This window comes from Nylanderia fulva, unplaced genomic scaffold (genome assembly GCF_048542155.1).
Source record: "Nylanderia fulva isolate GAGA-0341 unplaced genomic scaffold, ASM4854215v1 Scaffold16, whole genome shotgun sequence".
In the NCBI taxonomy this organism is placed as follows: domain Eukaryota; kingdom Metazoa; phylum Arthropoda; class Insecta; order Hymenoptera; family Formicidae; genus Nylanderia; species Nylanderia fulva.
This window is the reverse complement of record NW_028189835.1, coordinates 3,001,704-3,024,516: the sequence shown is the minus strand read 5'-3', so window position 1 is coordinate 3,024,516 and position 22,813 is coordinate 3,001,704. Positions and strand designations below refer to the sequence as shown.

The 22,813-nt window shown below is 31.3% G+C and overlaps 2 protein-coding genes across 3 annotated transcripts; one reads left to right on the top strand and one right to left on the bottom strand.

Moving 5' to 3' along the window:
- The first annotated feature begins 1,406 nt into the window (after nucleotides 1-1,406).
- axed (BTB/POZ domain-containing protein axundead) lies at nucleotides 1,407-20,625 on the top strand. Of its 2 annotated transcripts, none has more exons than XM_085480817.1 (6): nucleotides 1,407-1,601; nucleotides 15,833-16,056; nucleotides 16,537-16,709; nucleotides 17,012-17,274; nucleotides 17,559-17,974; nucleotides 18,138-20,625. In XM_085480817.1, the coding sequence occupies exons 2-6, from the start codon at nucleotides 15,973-15,975 to the stop codon at nucleotides 18,354-18,356; spliced, it is 1,155 nt and encodes a 384-aa protein (XP_085336943.1). In that variant the 5' UTR covers nucleotides 1,407-1,601; nucleotides 15,833-15,972; the 3' UTR covers nucleotides 18,357-20,625. The 2 variants fall into 2 exon arrangements, with proteins under 2 accessions (XP_085336943.1, XP_029170898.1); XM_029315065.2 differs by lacking the exon at nucleotides 1,407-1,601 and adding an exon at nucleotides 7,419-7,994.
- Nucleotides 20,017-22,694, bottom strand: LOC114940321 (ADP-ribosylhydrolase ARH3). Its single transcript, XM_029314923.2, has 6 exons — nucleotides 22,455-22,694; nucleotides 22,084-22,241; nucleotides 21,573-21,809; nucleotides 21,373-21,482; nucleotides 21,085-21,295; nucleotides 20,017-20,947 (listed from the first exon to the last, which is right to left on the bottom strand). Exons 1-6 carry the CDS (start codon nucleotides 22,615-22,617, stop codon nucleotides 20,771-20,773), a joined length of 1,056 nt encoding a protein of 351 aa, XP_029170756.2. The 5' UTR covers nucleotides 22,618-22,694; the 3' UTR covers nucleotides 20,017-20,770.
- Nucleotides 22,695-22,813: the final 119 nt, after the last annotated feature.

Genomic DNA, 22,813 nt, shown 5'->3' with positions numbered 1-22,813 from the left:
ATTTATAAATTGTTTAAAATAAATTAAATAGTATAAATTAATGTGTTAGCTAGGATATTAAATTTTGTTATTGATATTTTTCTTGGCTCTGTTTATATTGAAATATATAATCAATGTATTGTATATGCATGCCTTTCGGGATGAATCATGACAAGTTGTTAGAAAGATAATGTCTTTCTTTATCTCAGTTTCTTCTCAAGAAGTTATGTGTCCCTTAACCTCCTCTTATTGCTTCTCAGATTGGATCGTATATTTCTTTATCTATCACATATATAGCGGATATGCCTCTGAGTACAATATAAGTTCATTTTGAGAAGCCGAGTGTGATTATATAACGACATCCGTTTTATTGAAATCTGCTTAGAATCTTAAAATGCCGCGACGAATGAGTCATCTCAATTATGAAAGTTTAAAAAGAAGCTTGTTAATAATTTCTCAACTCGCAAAGTAATTTGAATAATTCTTAACGAGAAAATAGATCTAACAATTATTATCGGACCCTTTTTATATGCAGTATAGAATATTGCTCTCTATAGCAACGTCATCTAAACCGCGAGTGTTGCAAATTATTAGATTCACTGCGATGATATTATGAATCAATTGTTCAACCAAAAATGGTGCGCGAATTTGCGTTGAATTGATTGGCCTTCAACCTCGCGCCAATATTACATTTCGTGTCAATGTACCTGAAAGAATTGGAAAGCGAAACACCACAGTATAAACAAGATTATACAAATGCTTACATATATTATTTATTTAAACTTCATTCTTTTACACTTTTGCTATTTTCTTCATTTTTTTACTTGCTTATTTTATTTCGCGAGGAATTTTTTTACTCCAAAATAATACATTTTAATTAACAATAAGTCGAAAAATTATATACATTTTCTATGCAAAATATTCTTCAATTATCCGATTCTACTTTTTATTATACAAAAAAAACGAAAGAAGCTAATATAATAGACTGTACTATCTAATTATTATTTAGGAAAACTCCGAGGCATGTTTATTAGGCAGGTCAGTCGTACTTTCGGAAAGTCGAACTCAGCTATTTTCGTAAGTCCGTCTTATTTATCTAGGTCATGGGCATTTGAATAGAAGAGTCTGTTCTTTCTTCTCCAAAGCACGTATGGTTAACTTTAACTCATTGTCAGATTTGACTGGAAGTCATCGAGTGCCTCGAAAACGAGAGTAGGAAATATCGAGCAAAGACATTCTATAAGACGATATTTTTTTCAACATTTCTCGCGGCCACGTCAGGGAGCCAGCGAGAGGGAAGGGGGTTTAATATATTTTTTTCATCCCGCCGTGGCGCATGTAAAAGCGTCGGGATTCCAGGCGTCTGCGCGTCGCGCGAGCCGCGCTATGTATAGCCGGTGATACGCCTGGGGCATCGGTTCCTTCGTGCGAATTATATGTATGTTCATTGCAGGGCCGGTCATCGGCCAAAGCGCATCGAGCCGCTTCTCGGGTGCGGAAACGCGTCTTAAAAAACCTCGTCTCGCTCTCTGACAGAGTCGAGCGACCGCGCGAGTCCAAGACGAAGGTATACGGATACATACTCCGGAAGAGATTTGTGATTCTGTCTGTCTCATCCTGTGGTGCGTACACTTCTTTTTTCGCCGGGTTTTTTTTTTTATTATATTACATCAATATCCGATTACTTGAAATATAGATGAAACGTCTATAGTGGAGAACCAGAGGGAAGCTTTGAAGTAGAGAGTTGTTCGTTTTTGTGAGTGAAATTTTAATGTGTGAATGTTCAATGAAGAAGTGCGATTTCTTCATCGGAGTTGTTTATCGATTGTCAAAGAAATTTCGATGTATTTAACAATGAATGCAATTGATACAAGTTTGAAGAAGGATTGCACTTGGAATATAACCGACAGTAGTTTTGCAAAAAGTAAAAGGTAATCATTTAAATTTACAAATTATGCAAGAGATCTCTATTTATTACAATGCGGAAATTTTTTTAAATGTTACTAACAATAAGATATTTTTAAATTAAATATTCAAAAACATAAGTATATTTGAAAATGACAGAAATTTTGAATTATTGCACAATCGACAGTTTCACCCTTCTATAGTAAATTAAAATTAGAATCTTTATTTAGCTAAACGTATTATTATTGAAGTAAACGCTATGCTAAGAGGTCGTGACAGACATATATGATATACTTGGACTGAATATACATAAAATACGCTATCGCGTTTCTAACAATTTTCATGAGTTTCTCGTAGAACGATTTCTACGGTCACGATTTTGACTTGTGGAACGTGTTCTTTTGCTCGGCGCTATTAAGGCAACATTTATCGAGTTAAAAATGCCGCGTGTTGTTTGTCTGCCCGCGGGAAAATTATAAATTTCGGCGTACATGAAACGGCAGCACCGAGAACCCGCTTCTCCGGTGCGAATAAACATTTGCTTTTCGCGCCGATTATCTTCACGGACTGGCGACCGAGAAAACACAGATTGTTTAATCGTACATAATTATCCTTAAGGCCTACGTTAATTGTTCATCGTATTTTCATTGTCGTGCCGACAATGTCAACGTCAAGTAAATTAGAAAAATTGTCGAGAAGACTAATTCTAAGCGATTAAAGGAGGAAGGAAAAAATTAAGACAAAAAAATTCTTTGCTAAATTTAAAATTTCGGCTTTATTTAACGAAGAAATTAAAGTAATATGATAAACTGTACCATCGAAAAATGACTATAAATAAGTAAATAATTTAATAATATAAATAAGAAATTTCTTCTGCACGTCAATTGTGTAAATAATAATTTTTAATTTAAAAATAGCGTTGAATAAAAAATACAAGAATCTTTTAATCGAATTATCGATTATTGATACATACATAAAGACGCATATGCGGCTTTAAAAATACTTTTTCGACTCGCGACATTCCTTTCTTTCCTCGAGTTTACCAATATTATCGATTTCAACGTTGATGTTACGCGGAAAATCGCATCGCATTCAAATTATGTGATATTTCCGTTGTCAGAGCCGTGAGATATCGATTATTTCATATTCTTAGGAATTAAAGTGCAATCGATAGCGTTTTTCGAATTCTGGAGACTGGACATTTTGTTAGATTTTATTTTTAATCTTTTTTCATAAAAACATTTCTTTACAAATGCAATTCTTTATAAATAGATTCTAGATATTTTTTTTTAAATATTGCGAGTGCAATATAATTTTTTTGAGAATTCAATCGGCACATAAAGAGTTGGAAAAATCAAATAAGTTCATACGGTATAAGTCATATTTTAAAATAAATTACGAATTTTTGCGTAGAAAATATTCCAATTTTTAATTAAAAATAGTACTCTACAAAGATCTGAAATATCTCGAAGTGATGACAATGCGAAATCTCGCCATATAAATACAATGTAAACAATTTTGCGTATAATAAGACTGGAGCTCGTCAAAGACCTGCGCGATGCTCGTGTGGAAACGATAAAATCGTTACCAAGCTTTCCGATAATATCGCGGGGGTAGATTTGCACAAACCCTCTTTCCCTCCTCCAGAGTGAGGGCGAGTGGCAGAGAATGTAGATACCTGGTCCCAAACTGTACATTATACACGCGTTGCGAGTATTGATCACGTCGTCGGCGCGACGTTCCGGAGCGGCCATCTTCGAGAAAAGAGGAAATTGTTCGCAAAATTGACGCGCAGTTTTCTCCCAACGTGATAAAAAATTCCACGTGAAAATCTTTCGTGCCCAAAAGAGCGTCTCTATTCATTAGCATAATGAGAATGTCAACTATAGTCCGGAAAACAACATATGATTCACGGATTTCTGTATGTCAAATACATGAAAAAAGTGAAAATAAAAATGAAACATCTCTTCCTACTCTTAAACTATTTCATTAATTATTTCTATTTAAGTATTTTAAAGATACATTTTTCGAATGTACTTATCAATAACATATATAATTTTTTTATTTATTTCTCACGCAGAAAATGAAAATTATCATTTTTATAAGATTTTTGCACCTTCTGTCTTTAAAAGAACTTTATCTATCTCGATTTTTGCTCCAGTTGCATCGAATTTTTTTCATGCTGAATTGAAAAAATTTTTTAAAATTATAAGGAAAAAATATTTCGCGTTTGTCCAAAAAAATATCTATGCTGCTCGTCGTTTCTGCAACGGTATGTCGAGCACGGAAATCGCGCGAAGTCCTAGAAAACAGACACGAGTAACCCGAGACACGCGTGTAGATCGTGTATAGTGTTTTCTCAGAGCGTCACGCACGATCTGCCGCTATAAAGGTGTGAGTCAGATTATGAAAATGTATCGAGCCTCGGCATTTGAAAGAACGTTGAAAGAAAAAAGAAAAAAAGGCCGCTAACGACATGTTTGAGGTAAATCGACTCGGACAGAAACAGAGTCTGACTTTAAGTTGCGTGAGGTATATCGATGCACTATTATCGTGCAATTATGTACGCTTCTCGACGAAGTCTGTCTTCTCTATCTGTCACATCGAGCGTATACTCTCGTATATATTCTCGTACAGATGAATGAATCCCCGACGACGCGACGAACGTAAATCTTTCCTGGAAGAGATCCGGAATGGCGTCCCGCGAATTTCCGCCTCATCGCATTCCGATAACGCATAAACGCCACGTTATCAGCAAGGTGCGATCTGTATCCAGTGTTTGCTGTTATCCAAACAAAATTATATAGATGATCATTCAGATGAAACTTTGACGTCATCTTAGTTTTATATATGTAGATAATAAAAATATATGTATTATCTATATCTGCATCTTAGATGAAAAAAAGTATTATTTTTACTAAATTATCTAGAATAATTTTCAGATTTTGGTTTAGAATCATATTTTAGAAACATAAAAATACTTAAAGAACTTAAGCAATAAGCAATAAAAATTTATAAATAAAAATATAAATACATATATTTTTATATCCCTTTATAATTTACATTTTTTATAACTGCGTTTACATAAGCAGTCTTAAAAATTGTTATCTAGAAAATGATCTAGATGAATCGCCATATAATTTTATCTTTTATCTAGAAATATTTAAAATAAAATCATCTTCATTTTACCTAAGATGAATTTCCATATTTTTTATTTCATCTTTATCTAACTAATTTTAAAATCATCTAAGCATAACACTGTCTGTAAAAGAACAAGCGTGTATCTCACAAGATAACTTCCGTTCATCCTAATCTCCTTCTCGATTACAATATGTCTCGCCGATTCGCGCAGAAGAATGCATATACAGGATATCGAATGGAATTCGCTAATTAATAAAATTGATGTGTTATTGAAATATTTCCGATAGGATACATGTAGTTATTGAATATCCGCGATATCTTGGACATATTTTTTTTCATGATAAGCAGTTCGCAATTATCATCCATGGTCTTACTTAATATACGAGCTATCAGCTTGGTCGTGCCTGATAGTCAGTCGATTTAAATTCGCAGGTATATATTACAGCTATATGCATAATAATGTATTCCGCGGACACGTGCACGTGCGTGAGTAATAAGTTTATGCACCGGGTTGCGTGTACACGAGCGAGACATACGAGCCGTTTTGATTCATCCAGCATGGCACCTATGACATACGATAAAATCCCGATTACTTTATGATTCAGCATTAAAAAAAAAACACTTTTACCTAATGCATTCGACAAATGTAAACATTGGCACGACGCGGTTCTCGCGTTGCGAAATTCTACCGCAAATAATAGCTTTCCGTACACTATAATTTGACACTACAAATATCATCAAATCTCGCTTTAATCTTCGCAGCTGCTGGAGTATCTTAAAATATTGTGTGTTGATAATCGTCGTTTAGATAATACACGTATCTTGTATATACGATGAGTTCACTAAAGATAATTCAGAACGCACAAAATAGATTGATTTATCGATGTGTTTACACTTATTCACTAAATCACTAAATTATATTATTTTATCTTAGTTATATTTTGTTGAATAAAATTTAATATTGATTATTTTAGATTTTAGATTGAAACGTTTGGATTATTAGGATATTTCTAACTTTGAGAGATATGTTTTTAAAGTCTGATAAAAATTGCAGAGAATCATACATATTGATATGTCACATCTCATTATTAATTATTGGAGAATTGATGCGAAGAAAAGAATTTGATGAAATAAAACGAACGACAAACAGATATAAAGTTTGCAATAATTTCGTGTTAAAAAATGCAATTTTATATTGTTTTATTAAATATTTATTTTACAGTTAGCAACGATAGTTAGGGCGTGCTGTGTCTCGATGCGTCCGGCAATTATTCGTGACCTCGCGTAATTATCATTGCTGATAAAACTGCGATAATTTTCATCGGTTATTGAACGTGAGCATTGGTAAAACTATTGCGTAAAAGAGAGAGAGAACCTTATTTTTCCTTTTGTAAATTAGCATTTACAATGCTGTCTGGCCTTATTTCACTTTGTAATCATAATCGACGTTCGGTTCTTAAATATTCAAAGGTTGCTCAATAATACAAACAGTCAAAACATAGTAAAACAATTTGTACAAATTGTTTTCCTCATAGCGAAACTAATTTCGATCTCAACTTCTTCTCAGTTAAACGTTGACAACTATAACTGACTGTGGAAACCTTTGAAATGTATCAAAATAAAGGACCAAACTTTTGTGTTTCATTACAGAGAACTACAGGAAATTAACAAAATTGCATATAGTCAATTAAATTGCGCTGAATTAACTTGAAACTTTAGTCATTCAACTAACATTTACAATTTTATTATCGCTTTCATTACATAAGATTGAATCATTCTGCTTTATAATATATACTTTTATAATTTTTTGTAAAGAATTTATGTTTTAATTGCATAAATGCTTATGTTAAAAAATCATAATTTAACACGAAACAATAACGAGAAGAATAACATAAATAAATTAAGCGGTCTATTATTGTGAACTATTATTATATCTTGCACCGCTGTAATACAAATCGCTACAGCCATTAAAATAATTAAACCGGTCATTGATGCGTAATACGCGCGTTTACATCGAATTAATCACGGATAAATTCGCTCGATAATTTTCCGTATCACTACCCAGACAGCACCAAATCCAAAATCGGCGCATAAGATATCTTTAAAATATGTTTAAGATGTCTTTCCGATATCATAAGATTTCTTAAAGATTTCTTAATGATATCTTATGCGCTAATTTTGGGCTTGGTGCTGTCTGGGTACAGAAGCATATCTCGTTCATTTCGGTTTTCTTCCGTATTTCCAGCATTTTCATCTCACTTTCATCATACTTTTCCACATTCTTCCACTTTTTTCTTCTCTATTGTTCACCGCATCCGTTGCCACACTTCCCGTTCAAACGATAAGGAAAAAACCGATAAAGTCGTTTCTTGGAGAATTATATACTCGATGTTGCACGTTTTTCTAGGTCAAACACGGCTTTTTTCTTCTCGCGGGTGGGAGAGGAATTACACGCCGGTGAGATAATGATTCACGCGGTTTCATTATCTCATTGTCAGATATACACTGGAAACGTACTCCGCCTCGAATCGTTTGATCAATTAGAGTCAAAGGGAGCAGAGATTTTTGTCCCGATCGCGATCGGTCGCGAAAAAGTCCGTGCAAAAAGTCGAGAAAGGTGGATATGGTGGTTTCGAGAGGTAGTGTGACGTCACGTGCGTTCTTTCCGCGATCGGTTCACTCGTCGATCGCCGTTCGACCGGTATGGTTTCGCCGATTCCGTCTTCCTTGACTTCTTGAGAGGCCTCGAGAGAAGAAGTTGCGCGCAATAACGCGAATTATCGATCGCGACTTTTGGATCGCGCGCGTGTGTCAATCAGTTATTTATATATATGTATAATATAAAGTGCAAACGATGAAGAAGCTAAACATGTTCGCTCTTTTCAAGAAATACACGTCGCGAAGCGATCGCGATGCAACGCCTTTGTTGATGAGTAATAATGCGGAAAACGGGGTGAATTATGTGTCAGGTGAGGCGAGTCGGTCGCACTTTTAATCGAAATCATTTTTAAATAAATTCCCTTTCATTATAATAGTGAGAAATTAAAGAAAAACTAAGCTAATTCGCATCATCGTCTAGAAAAGATTTATGTAGATCAACGAAAGACACTTTTGATAGATTTTCAATCTTATAAACATTTCCTTTCTTCTTATTGTTAGTGCTAGTTTGGATAGAATTCTTATTCATGCGATAAGAAATAAAAATTGTATCATGGAAAAAAGAATCAGCTATCATAGCTAATACATTTTACCTGTCCTCATATTACAACCTGAAATTTAATTATCTTGCCTCAATTTTAGCTATGGTAACTAATATTTTTTAGCTATAGTTTAACGAAAAATTTTAAAAAATATTAGTAGTTAGTAAATAGTAGGTACTGAGATGTGACGTATCACTATGTAAGACTCTCTGCAATCTTCTATCAGACTTAAAAAAATATTTCAAAGTTAGAAATATCCTAATAATGTAAACGCTCCAATAATTTAAAATAAATGATATCAAATTTCATTTAACAAAATATCATTAACACAAAATAATATAATGATAACTAAATTTTATGTGTAATATAGGGATAGATAAAAAACTATAGTAGCTAATTTTTTCCATGTATATAACAAAATTAATATACAGACATATAACATATAAATTTGATATCTTAATTTTAGTATACAGTGAACCAATTTTTCAAACTTAATAACACTCGACAAGTATATTTTTGAATGTCATAAAATCTGAATTTTCTTCTTCGTGTTTTATGTTAAAAAAAAAATTAAAATTCATACAGCTATTTTCGCATTTCGTCATTGGAAATACGTGACGCTCCTAGTATCGAGTGTGAGCAACTCGAATTGTTATTATCCAAGATGTACCTTTCATCTAGCTCTTCACGAGTGTGTCTCCGTATTGACATTCAATTTCTCATCTGCTTAGCGGAATCCCGGAGTCTGAATCGCGGAGACCTTGCGGTCGCTAAAAACTCCGACGCACGCTGCACGATTATTCATGAATATGTCAGGCGTGATATGTCTCTTCCTGAATTCAGCAGCAGCGTTCACCACATTTATACGTTCGCCGTCGAGATGATCGCGTCAAGGTTTCCACACATTTTTTCGCACATTCGCACATTGTGAGGGCTGCAGCTGTGCCACGTGTGGCGATTCAATTCGCACGTTTCTGCATTGTCCCCGTACGTTTCTGCGTTCTCGTCACCCTCCACGCGATGCAACGACGATCGCTCGATGCGCACATCGTCGACACGAGATCCAAATTAATAGTTATTTGCGCATACTGAATATACGCTCGTAAATGTCGCCTTTAACGGCGGTCGTTTAATTGCGCTTGAAGAATCTTTGGGGTTTTACGGCTCAACTACTTCGTCGCAACGCGGAGATCATACCGTAATTTAAATACGGGAATTTTATGTCGATTACATCACTTAGGCTATTGTTGATTACGGTAAAAGATATGATAAAAAGCTCAATTTCCCCTGATAATTTTTTTTTTTTAGAAAAATCTAAATTAGGCAATCAATTAGATAAGAAACTCGAACCTCTCAAGATACGACGTGATAAAGATGTATAATATTTATTGGGGTCTTTCATAACTGGTCAATGATCTCTCACACAACTGATTCCAGAAAGCATGAATTTTGTTTATATGTGTGATGTCATTTGTATACAGAGATAATTTTTTTTTAGAATTTACCCCGAAAATCATGGGACAACCATGGGAAGAATTTTATGAGTTTTTCTGATTAATATTTACCACAAATATTAATATCTATCACAAGATATTAAATATATTTTCGATGTTTAATTTTACTATATAAAATTTATTATGTGCATACTAATATTTTTATGGTAAATATTAATTAGAGAAACTCTTATATAAAATTCTTCTAATATTATATTGTCCCACGATTAACATGATTTTCACGGTAAATTTTAAGAGAAAATTCTCTCCGTGTACAAGATTATTTGAGAAATGACGAGAAGAATCTAAATAAAGATCAACATTATTTTGTAGAATAAAATTTAAAAAAATTCAAATTTTTTTAAATTTAGAATTTTCCTTTCTACTTTCAGAACGTTACGTATAAATGAAAAGGAATGCGAGACGCATTGCGGTAAAGTTTATTCCAATTTTTTACAAAATCGATTGAACGAGAGGTCATTATTATGGATCTCAAGGCCTCGTCACGCAATATGTTCAATTAATTTGCCGTTTCAATTCGCTGTTTTTTGCTCGCCCACTCGTTTTTTTTTGTTTCTCGTCTTTCATTTTCACACGCTGGCATTCCGATTACATTTACTATTGAAATTATTAGAGCTTGACGAAGGAAAAAAAGCAAAAGTCGGATCGAACATCTATAATAGAGAATAATTTTATGTATGCGTGGTGCGTGCATTTAATATCTTATTTCTTGTCTCATTTCTCTGTTATACGTTTACTATCTAAACCACCAGACCTTAACGAATAAAAAAAGACAAAGAAAAGTCAGATTAAAAAGGACAGGTTGTAATATAAATATACATGGAGTTGAAGGAAGAGGTTCTCGAGGTTTTCAAACGCCTTTCATTAAATTGAATAAAAAGATCAATATATGAACCGTATAATAATATATTAATTAAGTATTATAAAAAATAATTTCTGGAGATGATAGCAATAGCAATTACTTTAGATTTGTTCAAGAAAAAATAATTATACATAATATATGCGGGCGCAAACTCGAGTAAAGAGATCTTCAACATCTCCTGCTTGATTGAATCAATTAGTGAACCCCGATAATCGCGCTTATACATAATTGCGATAAGCAGCCGATATTGTCTAAAGTATAATCAACTTTTTCTTGGCTCTTTGATTCGTTTCATATTGTAATTTTGCTATAATAATAATTCATTATTATGACAAAATTATGTAAGTAGGTAATGAACTCTTATATTATTCTTGATACCTGGTTCCTTGAAATCGATAAAAAAATAAGAAATAATTAACATCGAAAAATCGCAAAACATTGTGCGACATACTTAGTGTCTGAAAATAACGTTTGAAATTTTTGGTCATTCTTTTTTTTATTGCGCTGAATGCATTTTGTTGAAATGCGGGCGCGTAGAATGAAAGCATTTAATTGGATTAAAAGGCCGAGCGGATACTCGTTCAACTTAATTACTTGCGTCAGTTTGCATTAACCACTGCAGTTGTGCTAAATTCTATTAAATTCCCCTTCGTAGCCGGTCCATTGCGAGACAAATTTCGTCAAGTAGGTATATCTTGTATAGAGAATACGGGGCCCACATATGCTTCACACACGAATATATGTAAGTGCATTTTATTCATTTTTTTCTTTGAATTTGTTAATTATTTCTCTCTATAGATAGTAAAAAGATTATTTTCCTTCAAATTATACTCTGCTTTGTCCCGCCGAATTCCTTCACAGCGCTTGTGTATGGAATTTCGTAGTTCTAATTTTAGCAAAACCGTGATTCACTAAATATCCGTGGATTTCGCAAGCAAGTTTTGTACTATAAGGCGAGGTCGCACTAAATCATGTTGCTTGATAATATTTTGCGTTTGAAAAATTTACTATGTTTTTTCATAATATTAACAAGTGAAATAATTAATCAAAAATTATAAACGATATAGGTATTTAAATTGAATTTAAGTTTGTATCATACACATAAATATAAAAAGCTTGCAATATTTGAAATAAATAATTCGACAAATTTTATGATTAAAACAACAATAATAAAATAATACTATGTTTTGTTATTAAAGATTACAATGTTTGTACTAATATTTCAAATTAATCTTATATCATATATTATACAATGTTACATTATGATTTAAGATAGAAGATACATGTAATATGTTGAAAAAAAAAAAAACTTTTATTTATATCAATAATTTACTGCGCTGCCAATGTTTTTAATAATTCCATGTTTCTATCTTTACAACTTATGACATCGAATATGTAACTTTACGTATTTTCTTCGCGACACTTAATGCAGTTACACGCACAATCAATAATGTTTACGAGTATCCGTGATGCCTGTTTCAATGAGCCACTCCTCGGCACATAAACACATGCGTACATTAAAATTCTCATAGCGACGTGATGATTAATAATAGGGCACAATATTGATGCCCTCACTTTGCCATAAATTACATTATTACGAAGTGAAGTGTGACACGCGCGATGCACAAATGTAGGTCTGCAAAATATAAATTTTTATTGCCTCAGTTTAGGTATATTTGCAGTAGCAAATGATATATAAGAGTGAATAATGACTTATACATTTGTTATGTTTCTCGATATCAGGACTTGACTCACGTCGATCCCTTTTTCTTCAGAATTTTGCGATACAATTATAATTATACTTTATGATCAAATTTATTATTATAAATTAATTAAAATAATATTATTATAATGTATTATTATAATTAATTTATTTTTATTTCTATTGCATTTTTTTATATTCCATTATACGAGCGATATTTAATTATTCTGCTCGAAAAAATTGTCAGTATGGAAATACAGAGCTTATGTCATAGAGTATTAAAAGCCGCTGTTATTTCGAGTAAGTACTTTGGTGACAATATCTTGTATTTTTGCACCGCTTAAGTTTTGCAACGAACATAAGATCTCGACTTTTCAAACAGACTCATTCACGGCCGTTCTGAATATCATTAGTGCCTCTTCCTGCATCTTACGTCGTCAAAGAGACCAGCCGATTACGATCGTTTAGCGCGCGCGGCAATTATCCATTCGAACCACGATGTTTCAGCTGTTCGACGATTAACACCTTCCGATATCCTCAATCGGTGCGTATCCGCGTTCCTCGCAATGACGGAATTGTTCTCCCTACCGGAAATCCACGGAGTGCACACGGAGTGTAAAAGAGCGTGCTTGTTCTTGCATTTTTGCGTCAATGAACAATGACGTTCGCACCTTGTAATATTAATAATATGAAAAAAAAGAATTTATTTTTAGAAGAATTTAGAATTACAATTTCAGGAATAACAAAGGCTTGTAAAAGTCAGGAACAGATATTGAAAATGTAACAAAATTATTCTTCTATATACTTATTTTGTATTTTATTCCAGAGAAAAATATAATTTTATCAAATGTTTTTATAGCTGAATTCCTATTTATCCGAGCCGTAGACATCCGCAGGAATTTGCCTCCTTTGGAATTAGTATACAAAAGATAAGAATTTATTCTCCTTTTGAAACACTAGAATTTATTTGTATATTTAATATAAAAAAATGAAAATAACAAAATAAGAAAAAAGTTTTTAAATTAAGAAAGAACAAAAAATAAAAAATAAGAAAAAATTAATTATGCCACCTCTTGGAAAAAATTCTGTGAACGTCCATGCTCAGAGTCTTTTCGATTTATTATTTTCATTTAGAATTATTTTCTTCATTTCCGGCTTGGATTATTGTCTCTGATAAGTAATTTCGGTAACAAAATTAATCAGGGCATATCTTCAATAAAAAGAAAAGTTTTGAAGAAAAAAACAATTGTAGGAAGAATTCTGAGAAAAATTACACTTTTTGTGAATTTTATCACTGAAATTTATCGCTAACAAGACCTGTGAACGATCGTTCGATGTTACGGTAACGATAACGCATTCATTCTTCGACACTCGGTCTCGAGTTCGGAGCATAAATAAACAGACTCCGTTTCCTTCGCTCGGTTCCTACAGACTGTAGCTTCGCAGTATCGATAAGGTGCCCCTCTTGTTGCACGACGCCTTTTTAATGCGGTCCCTCACACACTCATTCGACGATTCATTTATAAACTATTATTACTTGCGACCGATGAAATTCAAACACACATTTTGTATATTAATCGATCCCTCTGAAAGGATCTATGAGTCACTCCTAATAGAGATACGAGGTGGCTCGATTTGTCAGTCGAGCGGGATTTTTCGTCCTGAAAGGACTGCGCTTCTCGAGTTTCTTCGAATCGATGTGTCTTCTTATTTATCAATGATAGAATGTACAACAATGTTCCCTATAGTGAATGCGACAAATGTATTTTTCGATTTCTCTATATTTATTTCATATGAAGTGATTACGTAGAAAATTGTATGTGTAAAGGAAATTGTTAGCATTATTTTTGAAAGGATAATAATAGTTTTTTTTTTAAATGTAGTTTGTTTTAAAATTAATTTAGTCGTGCGTGCAAAGTTGAAGACTAAACGAATCAAAATAAATCGTATTCCGCGCTGGTAAATAATTAGTGGTAATTCTTCCCCTTTTTTCTTAATTACATGCTTTTTCTTATTTTGTGTATTTACAATAAAACGGTATATTCAAGCTTCGAACTCTGAGAATAAAAAATCTCTAAAAATTTACAGGGAAACATAAAAACGTGGTTTTTGAGAAAAAGAAAAAAAATTGATTTATCGATATAATGAGACTTGTAAAATAAAAATTTGTGAATCTAATTCGGTTAATACAAAATAGAGACACGTGTGGAGTTTATTGTGAAGTATAAAAGTTTAGAGTTATAGCCATAGTTGGAATGGTTGCTATCAAACATTTCTCACTGTTTTGTCAATAGAGCGGCATCTTACTCGTGTTAGTATTATATATATCGTCTTAAGTATTAGTATCAATTTCATCGATGTACAGTGCAGAAATAAAATGTTAGTAGCTGCGTTTGCTTTTGAAATCAATGTTTGAGTTCGATAACTTTACAAGTTCAGCTGGTTTCGCTGATATAAGGGATGAATATAACGATACATATAAAATATTTCGAGAGTATATTCCTATATAATTTTGAAATTATTTAAATTTGAAATATAGTCAATAATTAAATGCAATATACTTTTGTTATTTTCATAATTTTTTTTATTTATGTCATTTAATAATCGAAATATATATATTACGTTTATTACTTATTTTTAGTACATTTTTAAAAATCAATTTTATTAGTAATATGTATTTCTAATCTACTTTAGTCATACAAATAAGAGTTTATACCACGAATTCCTTTTTCGTATAAGTGATAAGCTTATTTGTTTGTAGAGATTGCACGAGAATATCACATATTATATTTAACATACTTTTATCTATAGATGCAGGATTTCTGTAGAATCACTCTTGGAAGCATTTCTTTCGCTTGTATGAATTGTGTTCTCTTTTTTATTATATATATATATATATATATATATATATATCTTATATATATCTTATATATACAAGATATATATATATATATATATATATATATCTTGTAACAATATTTATTTAATTCCATATATATATATATATATTTTACTCGAAAATACATATTATGTTATCTATATCTGTCATTAAAAATCAATAAGTAATTATAACGCAAGTCCTATCTTCCGCAAACACTGCCAAACCTATGTGTAAATTAGATACTATACCTTATTGTAACATTGGCATAGCAATCGATGCAAGGTAAACGGTAATGATCGATAAAACGCGCAAAAATCGAACCCATTGACATGAGATAGCGACATTTCATGAATCATGTTTTGTAAGCAAGAAAAAAAACAGGAAGAGGACGTAACATTATCGATAATGGATAGGGTATATTTCTGAATAAGATGCAATGTGGTGCAAGCGCGTGACGATGCAACACTTTGCAAGACAAGCTTATTATAGAATAATTTATTTAGAAAATTGCGTTATTTTATACCAGCGCGAGATGATGGTTTTATTTCATGAAAATTGTTAATTTACAATATTTTTTGTACGTTTTTTTGCGGTAGTAAGATTTTTTGTGGTTCCATGTTTAAATAAAATTTTACCTTTTTTTCGTAGACTACAATTCTCGATGCATTCGTATCCGGTCTGAGAAGCGGCGTGAAAAGTCTCAAACAGGACTATTAAGCAGATTTTACTCCAAGATCCAGATCTCACCGTTGATTACAAAAGCATCTCACGAGGATCTTCCGGTAGACATGTCTCGAGCCCCTCTTATAGCCTCTGGAGCACCTGAAGACGGTTTACAAATCGAGGATTGTTGCAATACAGTCATACTTGAGGTATATATCTAATGCATAATAAAACAAATTTTTTCGATTAAATCTAATTTTTGATATGATAAATTTAACATGAAATTTTTTTCGAAATTATTTACTTATAAGATTGATTACTTAAACTTGGTAATCCAATTTTTTAAAGTGCTCCGAAAATCAAGACATATATTATTAATTTATTTATATTTTTTTGAAATTATATTCAATAAAAACCTCCTCTTACTTTCTAATGTACAGTATTATATATATCATATATATTTTTAATTATCTTTTTTTTAAATTAGAAGCTGAAAAGAGAAAAAAGAAAAAAGGAAGAATTAATCATTTTCTTTACTTCTACAAATGAAACAATTAAAAATGTCTAGTCAATAAATATAATCAAGTTTCAATTAAAATGCCTAAAGCAAAGTACTTTAAATTACACTGTCTTTTGTATGCACGATTTGAAAGGAACATTAATAATGATTGATACATTCTGAAACACAGGTTGGATTACCTGGCGATACGTGGACGTATTGTGTCAACCGAGACCAATTAGCCAGAAAATCAGAATGGTTTCGGGCGATGCTCACAGGTCCGTTAGCACCACCACTGGCAGATTCACCCCCGTTGTTGCAGTTGCAACACGTTGACAAGCGGGCGTTTAATCACTTTTACAAGTATAAATTTATTTTTAACTTAATTTAAAAGGTGTCTGTTGACTTGTAATGAATGTTATTTGAGACTGCTAAACTAAGCTATTTTTTAATTTAAATATGTATTAGAAATGTCCGCGTTAATCGAGATAATCTTGATAAGAATCTTGCATATGTGACATTCTTTTTTATTTTTTCGCTCAAAATGCGAAATATTATGTAATATATATTCTTACAATAGTCAAATAAATTTTTTTCATTTCATAAAAGTAATTTCCTTCTTTGATTCTCTGCTTTTGTTTTTAATAGTATGTTCAATTGTACAGATACCTTCACAACGAGCCCGTCAATTTGATATCAGTGTCGACAGCCAGGGCTACGCTCAACGTGGCTCATCAGTACCTTTGTCCAGGACTGGCGAAACTCTCTGTGTCATATCTCGAGAATAATTTAACACCATCGACGGTACTCGAGATTTATCAAGGTCTGAGACTCTATACAAACGATCTGAGAGAGGGAGAACATTCTGATTTTGATAGATCGCCAAATTCGCCGATAGCACCGTCCGGAGACGACACCGGTGAGACAGGTATGCGTCGCTATGCTATTGTATGCGACAGGTATGCTCTTCTTCTCGATTACGTGCAGTTTTCTTTGGACACAATCACGATTGTGAATAAATATTCAATTATTATTTGCGTTTAGCAACGAGTAAAGTTACAGCATTAAAAAAAGTTATATATATAATTTAAACTGTCTTTTTTGTGAAATTAAAAAAAAGCCAGAAACTAAAGGAAAAAGTTGTTTCCTTTGTCTCGTTTAATATTTCGGATATTTTATTTTAACTAATATTTTTGCTTATGCTCTGTGCAGTCGTTGGATTACCTGTGTCCACCACTGTGTGCACCGATCTTCTGCTCAAGTGCCTGTCTGTGATCGACTCGAATCCGGCGACAGTACTGGGCCAAGAACGTTTCGAGGAACTCAGCGCCCAGGAAGTTGCTGAAATAGCATATCGCGATACTCTAAATCTCGGCAGCGAGTGCATCCTGTTTTCCGCGTTGGACAGATGGGCAGCAGCTGAATGTAGAAGACAAGGAATTGAACCTCTTCCGGTCAACAAGAGATTTGTACTCTCGGACGACATTTGCTTCAGCGTGCGATATCTCCTTATGAACGATCGGGAATTCGTCAGTGGCCCTATGGCAAGTGGTATTTTGACGAACGAAGAGTGCGTACACATTGTCTCCAAGATACTTGGACATCCCGAGAACTCGAAAAATGATAACGTAAGTATGTTTAATCATTGCTTACACATTTATTTCTCTTGAAAATATTCTTGATTAAAAGAATTAAATTAATTATAACTATAAATAAAAGTTGATGCGTATACATTTTATTATTTTAATTTGACTTATATTCTTATGAAGGATTTTTTTTACAAATTTGCAGCTTCGGAGTTCCGCTGCTGTTCATCCGTCCAGATTGTCTAATGTGCCCAGGATTGGCACATATAAATGTGACGAAGACTGCAATTTGTTGAGGCCGGGTAAAAAAGAACGGCAGGATAATCGAAAAAATAGAAGAAAAGAATGTGCCAGTCAAGGACAGAGAACATGCGCTCGAATTGGAAACTGCCTTATACAAATTCTAGCTTGCATGTTTGATTAAAAAATGCTCGTTCTTGATTAAGAAAATTTTAAAATCTCCCACCGAAAAATATATTTTGTTATTTTTTTATATCACTTTATCATCTTTTTGGTTACAATATCCTCGAGCTCGAGGAACCAAGATATAATAAGATAACAAAAATTAAAAGCGTCACAAAAGTTAAAGATATGTTTAATAATTATCTGAAAAATTATGGTAACATTTAGTTACTTATAAGGCAATCAAATCTGATATTTATAGATTATCAGCATAATTGCATAATTAAAGTTTATATATGTTACAGACTTTTTGTAAAAGCGATCTTTTGTACAAAAAATCTCAACTTATTTAAAGCTTGAAATTTTTTTATAGATGCACGTTTTATAAAAAAAACTTAGGCTTTTTGTAAGGAGATTAATTTATAAAAAATTTGCAACATATATAAATTTTGAAATTGAATATTTTTCATTTTAAAAACTTCAGAGCGCTGTTTGTTGTAAAAAAAAAAACGTTTTCATAAATATTTTTTATTAATATAATTTTGATGAATACGGAGAGGTAACCGATTCCTATCATTATTGGAATATTGTTAAGAATTAATTAGATATATTAAAAAAAAAATTGCGTAAATTGCGATATTTTTGAAGGCAATAGAGACTGAGATATATAGAAAGAAACATTTTATAATGTTTTTAGAGGCATGTATAGAAATCTCTAATTTTTATTTATAAGATACTATTTTAAAAAGAATGAGATTGTGTGTGTATGCTGACGTTAAAATTTTTCTATTATGTAAAAATTTTAAATTGTTACGTGTCACTTCCATTTTAATATTATGGAAATATTTTGCTGTTTACACGTTACTTTGTTATTTTAGGAAATATTTTATCTTCTCGCTTGCAGCTTTCATAAAATCTATATTTGCTATATCAAGATATTTCTGCTTTACAATATATGAAATTGGTTTTCCATAATATATTTCAGTCCATGATGTATTTTATAAAATTTTAAGACTTTTATTCACATCCAAAAGAAAATTATATTTACAAATATAAATTATTAATTCAACTCTAGAACGTATTTTGTTAATAAACATCTTTCTTAAAGATTTTGTAAAGCTGGCATATACCAAAGTATGAGAGAATATGTAATCGACGCTGCTGCAAACGTGTATCCTGTTGAGTATAATCACGATGTCTTCGTTGTGTTCATAATTGTTGTTCAGAGTATATGATCTTCAAATTATTTATAATGATGATATATATAGAACCATGGCTGGTCCGTGAGAATAAGTGACGTATAAAGATATATCTTGTAAATTGCTAATCGAAAATCGTTAAATTAAATTTATATCTATTTTAATATCTTCCATTAATTTTTGAAAATTTTATTTTATTTTTTTTTATTTATTGAGAATCAACTTTTGTTTTTAAATTTCCTTAAATTTCTTTATTTTAATAATATGATTATAAATTGAATATTTTAAACAAAAACACATTTTTGAAAATTAAATATTAAATATATAATAAAAATGAAAAAAATGAAATTTATAATACTAATAATATTAATAAAGATTAGCAAATTTTTAATAGTTTTATATACGAGACATTGTGCATTCTCACGATATATTGGTGTATCGTTGCCATTTATAATTAATTTTTTAGTTGAATTTTTCAACATCTATAATGAATTTCGCACTTTTATTGTATATGCTTCAATAGAGTTACAGACTGATCACGCGATAATGTTTTTATTTAAAACCTCTGTGATTGTTGAGAGAAGTTAGGGAACAGATTGAAACAAAATAATTCAAAACTCTGTTTTGAATAATGTTTTACATTTATATTCTTGTTTATAAAATATAAATTTTCCTTCTATGTAAAATATCGATATTACTTTTTACTTTTGCAAATCTAATCAGAACGCCATTTATCGCAAATCCAAGTTTTTTGTAGTAGAGAAAAATAATATAAAAAAAATTATCAACACTAGTCACATACTGATTTGTTTTTTTCCAAATAATTCAATTACCAAATATATTATTAATTTCTTGCGTGCATATTAGAAATGAATATGTTTACCAATGTAAATGAGAACGTAAAATAGATCAAATAATTAAACATAGATAGTAATCTGTGTTGTGTTGTAGTTATAAATTTATATTTAGTGAAAAGCATGTCGCTTCAATAATAAATTATTGAATGGAACTCAAGAGCATAATGTAAATAAAATATGTACACCAAAAATGCTGAACATAGTATTCTGCATTAATAAAACTGTTACTAATTAATTGTTGCTGTATTTTATATTATTTATACAAATGTAAGTTAATTTAAATAATATTTTAACAAAATATTTTCAAATTTTGATTTAATATTTTATATCACTTTTCACTTGATCTTTTTATATATAATTTTTTTATGTATAATATTTACTTATTTATGTGTCCTAGATGTTACTACATCCAATAATTCATCAGCTAATTCTTCAAATCGATCTGCTTGTTCGCAATGTGTTAAAAGCAGTCGACTGAATTTTTCATAGCCATAAAAAGCACCTGCTATTGCGCCGGTCATACTAGCAATTGTGTCTGTATCGCCTCCCAAAGTAATCTATAAAATAATAACAAAGATTTTTATGATATTAAAGTATAATATAAATGGCATTTTGAGATATTTTTCTATGCAATATCAATATAATTAATCTGTATGTATTTGTGTTGTCGTTTTTTATAAAATTTATAACTTACAGCATATTGCATTGCTCTTCTAACAGGATTATTAGTTCGTATTCTTTTTATACGTTTTTGTGCTTTTAAAAAACAAAAGATTGCAGTAGGGACTGATTCCAAAGCTCTGACATTAGCACCCAATTCTTTAACTATTCTCTGTTCATTAGGCTCTTCTCCAATTTCGGAAAGTAGATTCTTTACTATTATTAATCGTTCTTTATATGGTTGGCTACAATTTATAATGCCATTATTAGAATTTTTGTTTAAATATATCTATATATATGTATATTGTATACTAAAACATACCTTTCACCAACCTCAATTTTGTCTATTTTATTTATAAGATCATTGATAAAATTAGAAACGTTTAATTCTTCATTGGGATGTAAGCATAGACTTTGTTGAATTGCTATAGCCTGTAACAACAAACTTTTGTGACAAATATCTATTATAGATATATTAAATGGAATTTTTCCTCTTATTAATGTAAATCAATTTCCAGTTACTTGTAATAAAGCACCATTTATCCCCAACTCATGTACATGTGTAATTTGTGTCACTTCTTTCACATAATATAAAAGTTTATCATAATTGTTATATGAAAACAATGATACAGGTGCAATCCTCATTGCACCACCATTACCATAAGAACCTCGACCATCAAATATAGTCTTTGCTGGACCTTTGACATCGATTCCTGGGTCAATTTTGTTATTCTTTAATTTTCTTAATTTCTTAAGTACCTATATATAGAAGATTTATTATAATTTATTATTATTACAAACTATATATAGCTATGGAAACATTATAAATGTAATTATAATTGTAGAAATAGATATCTCTTATAATTGTTAAAGTATCTTATTATACATTAGTGTTTGAACATGCATCAGACATAAATGTGAATGTATGATATTAATTTGTATATATCTAACATTAATTTTTTAAATATATTTCTTTAAAATAAAAATTGATTAAAACTATATAAATAAATGCTAAAACTGTATTAATACTGACATTTATACTACCAGTTCCATAACCACGATAGGGCTCTTGATAATAACTTTCCACAAATCGTTTTGCTACATCAACAATGTCCAAATCTCGTTTTTCAATCAAGGACTCAGCTATAGAACGGGTCATTGCCGAGTCATCTGTAAACTCCATGACAGGTTCTATAAAAAGAATTTATATTTATCATATATTAAATAATAATCACAGTCAATTAAAAAATTGATACTTATTTTACTAAATAAACTAAAATACAAAACTAGAAAACTAAATTTTGTGCAGCAATAATTTGCGTAAAAAATTAAAAATAAAAAGTAGACAAAGATCATTGAGAATCTTTATTATAAATAAAAAAAACTTTGAAACAAAAATCCAACCTCTGAATCTTGTTCCCTCCAATGTATCGAGTCTTCGTTGTAAGGCAATTTTTTTGCGGGCCGACACAACTTTTTTACCCTCGTATGGACTTCCAAGAATATCTCCGACCAAAACGCCCAGCATCGCACCGCGAAATTTACTTTTTAATAATGTCAAATCCATGTTTTTAATATATTTCTACGCGGCAACCTAACCTAACCAAATCTGACTTGAATTGGAGTACATCGTATTTGACATTTGACGCGCTTGCGCGGAAAAGAAAGCCTATCTATTATACTGATTATTCTATGACTGATGCATGCGCGCCAAAAACGAGATATTACAAGCGCGAAAATAAAAAAATAATGTACATATTATC

What these genes read in the sequence shown, in the direction of transcription:
- axed (XM_029315065.2), top strand. Translation starts at nt 7,880, where the DNA reads ATGAAGAAGCTAAACATGTTCGCTCTTTTCAAGAAATACACGTCGCGA. An exon ending in CGGGGTGAATTATGTGTCAG is followed by an intron (nt 7,995 to 15,832) that starts GTGAGGCGAGTC and finishes TTTTTTTCGTAG; the next exon opens with ACTACAATTCTCGATGCATT. An exon ending in GCGTTTAATCACTTTTACAA is followed by an intron (nt 16,710 to 17,011) that starts GTATAAATTTAT and finishes TCAATTGTACAG; the next exon opens with ATACCTTCACAACGAGCCCG.
- LOC114940321 (XM_029314923.2), bottom strand. Translation starts at nt 22,617, where the DNA reads ATGGATTTGACATTATTAAAAAGTAAATTTCGCGGTGCGATGCTGGGC. An exon ending in ATGGAACTGGTAGTATAAAT is followed by an intron (nt 21,810 to 22,083) that starts GTCAGTATTAAT and finishes TTCTATATATAG; the next exon opens with GTACTTAAGAAATTAAGAAA. An exon ending in AAAATTGAGGTTGGTGAAAG is followed by an intron (nt 21,296 to 21,372) that starts GTATGTTTTAGT and finishes TATAAATTGTAG; the next exon opens with CCAACCATATAAAGAACGAT.